Source organism: Dipodomys merriami, unplaced genomic scaffold, assembly GCF_024711535.1.
Source record: "Dipodomys merriami isolate MVZ:Mamm:240054 unplaced genomic scaffold, mDipMer1.0.p SCAF_21, whole genome shotgun sequence".
In the NCBI taxonomy this organism is placed as follows: Eukaryota; Metazoa; Chordata; class Mammalia; order Rodentia; family Heteromyidae; genus Dipodomys; species Dipodomys merriami.
The window spans coordinates 31,849,806-31,855,805 of NW_027203493.1; the positions used below are offsets into that span (position 1 = coordinate 31,849,806).

General features: G+C 37.8%; 1 protein-coding gene across 1 annotated transcript in view; it reads left to right on the top strand.

The window, feature by feature from the left end:
• LOC138834094 (ras-related protein R-Ras2) overlaps window positions 1–5,602 on the top strand; it is a 64,693-nt gene extending 59,091 nt beyond the window's left edge. Inside the window, exons 5-6 of the mRNA XM_070032848.1 lie at window positions 2,430–2,548; window positions 4,854–5,602. Coding sequence (XP_069888949.1) covers window positions 2,430–2,548; window positions 4,854–4,941 — 207 coding nt within the window. The 3' untranslated portion in view covers window positions 4,942–5,602. The remainder of the gene's footprint in view (window positions 1–2,429; window positions 2,549–4,853) is intronic.
• The last annotated feature ends 398 nt before the right edge of the window (window positions 5,603–6,000 follow it).

A 6,000-nucleotide genomic window follows, 5' to 3' on the forward strand; every position in this document is an offset into this window, starting at 1 on the left:
TTGAGCTCAAAAGCAGTTTTGTTATTTTTTTTTTGGGGTCCGGTAGTGGGGCCTGAGCGCTGTCCCTCAGCTCTTCAGCTCAAGGCTAGCGCTCTACCACTTGAGCCACAGCGCCACTTACAGCTTTTTTCTTTTTGCTTATGTGGTGCTGAGGAATTGAACCCAGAGCCTCGAGCATGCAAGGCAAGCGCTCTACCAAGTGAGCCACCTTCCCAGCCCCGTTGATAGATCTCTTTACCAGAAACATGTATCTTTATAACAAGAAATTTGCCATTTCTAATTTTCTTAGAGTTGAAATTGCCCTTGCTAAACTCGGAGAAGATTCTTTCCTTCCTGTTAATTGCTTGCATAATTTGGCTTATATTTCAAACATAGGAGGTTTATAATATGTATTTTATTTTAAAGAAAGGCCAGGTAAACTTAAAAATCCCATAAGCTTTGGTATCCCAAGGCTATGTGGAATCTGCCCTTTAAGACTGTAGTGAGGGTACAAACAATTATGAAGTAATTGTGAGATTCATTCATGAGCATTAATGTAGCAAACTAATGTTATTATATTTAGATTGCTTAATTGGTAATGGAATGTTAAATTGGCAGAACATTGTTACAAAAATGATTAACGAGACCAATAACTTGAATTGAATTGGTGGGTTCAGGAATAAATGATACTCTACTCAACAAGAGAAGAAGCCTCTTATTTCTTGGGGTATAGGCCTATACTCTGAGAAAGGTCTAACCTAGTTAGTAGTGGGGCAGAATTAGTTCTAGATTGAATATTTTTCTATAACAAAGCCTAAATCTTGATGTTAGTGGATCAAATTATTTCTAAGTAACGGCTACCAGAGAAGAAAGTTCAAACACATTAGGTATGCATAGAAGAAAAACCACAAAAACTCTAATGGTATAATTTCTTAGCCCAAATCAAAGTTCACCAAAAGTAAAATACCAGGAAGAGAGAGGGTTCTTGAAAGGGGTGGGGTGGGGTCAAGGGGAAAGGGGTAGAAAGAAAAGGGGAAAAATGTAGACAATACAGTGTATATATCCTACAGAACAAGGGGAGTAAAGGATGGGATGTGCAGGGGCAGGATGGGTAAGAATATTGGAAAGGGGTGACACTGATCAAGATATATTGTGTTCATAAATTACTTTGTTAAATGGCAACTCCTTTGTATAACTATTTAGAGATAATAAAAAATGAGAAGGAGGAAGAAAACTACAGTGGTGGTGGCTCAGTTAATAGAAACAGATACAGACATGGCACAGATGAGACACTGACATAGCTATTTTAACTGTATTCTGACATTTAAAAATGCTAGCGAAACACTGAATATGTTAAGTAGAACTGATGTGGAAGACACAGGAAGATCCAATTCAGACTTCCAGAAATTAAGACTACAATGAGGTGAGAAAAAAATGCACTAGATGCTTTCACAGCAGACAGAGAAGCTGGAAATTTCTAAATTTGGTGAAAACTATATTGCACACATCCAAGAAGTTTAATAAACTAGGCCCAAGCAACATGAAAAAATTATAAGATACATCATGAAATTCCTTCACACCAGTACTGAAGAGAAAATTTAAGGAAAAATTCAAGTCAGAGGAAAGCCAAACACAAAAGAACAAAAATAAGAACGGTCTTGTCCATCATGGTTTCTCTTGGGAAACAACACAAGCCATTAAAAGCAAAAACCAAACCAAACCCTGTTATTAAAGACATCTATAGTAAAATCCTACAACAGACAGTACACACACTATCACACACACACACACACACACACACACACACACACACACACACACACACACACACACACACACACACACACACACACACACACACACACACACACACACACACACACACACACACACACACACACACACACACACACACACACACACAGCTGTGAATGATGAAATACTTTGTCCTTAAGATTAGAGACAACTACTGAGAACTTTGCCATCACTTCTGTCATAATATAGGAGGGTCTGAGTAGAGTGAGGCCAGAAAAATAAAGGAAATCTACTACAGAAAGGAAAAAGCACGGTCTTTACTTGAAAATGACATGGTTATGGAATCTGGAAAAAGAAAACCCTCAGATAAATTTAGAAAGAAAAGTTCTATACATATTTACAGTTTGAGTTCTTATTTTTGGTACTGGGGCTTGAACTCAGAGTCTCATGCTCTTCTTTCTTAGCTTTTTTGCTCAAAGCTAGTTGTTTGCCACTTGAGTTATACCTCCAGTTTTGACAGCCACTGTCACCTGGCTCAAGTATTTTTTTACAGGTGATGGTTTGAACCCATAGCTGGCTTCAGTTGGTGTTGAGCTATGAAGCCTGTTGACTGGATTAACAGCACAATCTATAGCTAGGATTAAATGGAGAAAGTTTCCTTGTTAACACTGATCTTGTAAATTTTGGAATTTCAGGTAACACAAGAAGAAGGACAACAGTTAGCGCGGCAGCTTAAGGTAACATACATGGAGGCATCAGCAAAGATTAGGATGAATGTAGATCAAGCTTTCCATGAACTCGTCCGGGTTATAAGGTAAACAAAACATATGCTGGCTGTGTATTTCAATAAATTACTGTGAAATGCTTTTAGTAAGAAAGGAGGGATTGTATGTAGAAATCATTCCTTTCTAGAAGCTACTATATATGATACATGAATTTCTAATTAGGTACAGAGTGTATTCTAGGCATTTCTGATGTATAAAATCTCACTTAATAGTGTTGAGCTAGAAAAGTACAGGTAAGGGGTTTTGTAAAAAGTAAATATAGTTTCCTAAGGTGCTGGTGGTAGCTAGTATTTGAATAGTAATCAGAAACCTGCCAACGATAAATGTGTTGGTACACTTAATCCTCACTAACAGCCCAGTAGACTAAAGACTTATTTTTACCCTCACTTTCAAATGAGAAATCAGAGGTACAAAGGAGTTAACTGACTTGCTCAAGGTTTAAATATATTCAGTGGCAGAGCTGAGATTTAACCCCAAATCTCTGATTCCAGAGCTTGTGTTCTTAACTTTGTGTTTCTTACCAGATCCTGCCAGCTAATCAAGTCAGGAAGGTAGTAAAGATTATGTAATCCATGGGGTTTATGATGTTCTAGTAAGATGTACGAATAACACCCCAGTCTACAAAGGATTTTTCTGTAGATGGCCTAAGAGGCCCCAAAGGTTTACAAAGTGTTAATGAATTGGAAGATGTTTGAGGTGTTAGGTCTGCTAGAGTTGCTATATATGCTGTGTGTGAAGAAGATTAAGTTGCTTCAGTGAGCAGCATTTGATGAGATTATTTCAAGACTGTGGCCTGGCCTCTTTTTCACCCGCTCCTGTGTCTACTGGTTTTCTCTTGATGGTTTCACAGGAATGTGGAATGAGCTGTTCATCATGTCATTCAGATGAGCTAATACCTGAGCTTGTGGGATTCTCTTTATGAAGGTGCAAAAAGTGAAGGCTGTAGGTTTTCATTTTTAAGTTGTTAAAATAGTCCAGTCCCATTATTATTTAGTAAAATGTTTCAGTTTTACTGGATGAGTTAATAGAAACAGATAGTGGTGATGGTGGTACAACAGTATGAATATATTAAATGCTTCTAAACTTCATACTTAAAAAGGGAGAAGCTGGAGAATTTTGTTTTTAACTCCTTCGCCCATTCCAGTTCTATTTTACTGTTTAATAGCTAATGGAACTGATTTTTTTCTTAAAGAAATAATTACTGTCTTTTTGAAATACCTTTTCCTTTTGATCCTCAAGATCTGTCTTCATTCATCAGGTGTGAGAAAGGAAGGTAGAGGAGGAAGTTTTAACTACCTGACACTATTAGGCTATTTAAACATCGTAAGATCTTAAATCTCTGTAATGATTGTGAAAGGTAGAAAGATCAATTGACTTGCCTAATAGTGACCTTAATAAGTGGCAAACAAAAATAAGAATTGTGGGCATACCTAATGAGGATAGTTTTATATTGTACTCTTATAAATATTTGTTCTTAACTAGGTGCCAGTGGCTCACACCTGTAATCCTAGCTACTCAGGAGGCTGAGATCTGAGGATTGGTTCAAAGCCAGCCTGGGCAGGAAAGGCTGTGAGACTCTTATCACCAATAAACCACTCAGAAAACTGGAAGTGGCCCTAGCCTTGAGCTGAAGAGTAGAGGGACAGTGCCCAGGCCTAGAGTTCAAACCCCATAACTGACCCCCCCCCCCTAAAAAAAATTGCTCTTAAGTATGTCTTTGAGTCAAGGAATTTTAAATTGTAAGGGAATGTGGAGTCTAGCATGTTATCTGATTCAGGACTTATCCATGAGAGCTGTTTGTGAGTATTGTGCCTTTGGCTGGCTCCCCCTGTACCTCCTTCCCTCCCCCCATACTTATCTTGATGTGGTGGGGGATTGAACCCAAGGCCTCATGCATGCTAGGCAAGTGCTCTCCCATGCTCCAAGTCCCTGTCCTGTTCTCCCCCCCCCCCCCCCCCCCCCCCCGCCAGTTCTGGGGCTTGAACTCTGCATCTGGGCGCTGTTCCTGAGCTCAAGGCTAGCCTGTACCATTTGAACCTCAGTGCCACTTCTGGCCTTTTCTGTGATTAATTGGAGACAAGTCTCATGGACTTTTCTGCCTGGGCTGGCTTTGAGCCATGATCCTTAGATCTTGGCCTCTGATTATCAGGATTTCAGGTGTGAGCCACTGGCACCCTGCCCAAGTCTTTTTTTTTTTCCTTAAAGACTTGCTTTGATACCTAGTTGAACATGGAAACACATACACACTTGAATGCAACTTGTTCAAAAACAATCTGCATTTGTAGTAGTAGATTATTAAATAAGTGATTATATTTAGATTTTTCTACCTTACAGGAAATTTCAAGAGCAAGAATGTCCACCTTCACCAGAACCAACTCGGAAAGAAAAAGACAAGAAAGGCTGCCATTGTGTCATTTTCTAAGAATCCCTTGAGTTGTAGCTACCAACTGCCAGGAAAAGCCCTCATTTCCTCCTCTCTTTATCGTTTACATCTTGTTGGTACCTTTCTAGCCTTAGACAAATGATCACCGTATTAGCCTTAGACCAAGAAGCTGGCTAATCCTTTCCATGAAGCTAATACAATGGTCCTTTCCACACCAATTTCAAGGAAACACTAAGGCTGCTTCAAAAATCATTTGATTCCTTTAAAATACATGTCTACATACATGTACACATTCTGTTTAAGGGCTTACATTTTCATAAGGGTGAATCAGTTTTGGAGCCTAAGCTGTTTATTAAATTGAAGTGTGATAGGTTGTGAAGTAATTTTTAACTTCTGGAATCATTACCTACTGTTACTCTAAATAGAAACGTAAGAGGTTTCTTTTTTTTAATGTGAATTTTTGCCTATCTTAAAACTTTGGATGTCAACTTTACTTAACCTTAAATACACTGAATGGAATCTACGAGAGTGAGACATCTCAGACCTTTCCTGATGCTACAGCTTTTGTTTTTCAGTGGCCAAATTACCAAAATGCCTATTGTATTTATGGATTAAAAACTGCTTATCAAGTCTTTGTTATTATGCCTCCTCTTGAAGATGATAATAGTCTATGTGGCCAAATATATGGACTCATTCTGGACTTAGGCATTTCAATGTACTTGGTTTCTTAATTTAACTCTTCACAGCCATGCTAAGGGTAAGAATGAATAATTTCTGTACGTCTTCCTTTATCAATTTTTTCTGGTTAAGGGATTCAAAAAAACTAAAATTGTTTTTTGTTTGATGTAATATAAATATGAAATTGATCTTTCCAGAGTCAGAGATGATTAATGTTTTTGCTATATACTTTTATACGTTATTTTCTTATCAAACTAGTTAACAAGTATTTTTATATGTTTATAAGCAAATATGCTTTCACAGCATACCTTGTGTATATGTAAAGATAAGTATTTAATTCTTACTGTTCACTTTTAATTGACAAAGGAAAAAAAAAGTAGAAACTATAGAAACTGTAATAGAACTTTTCCTTGCTAGTCT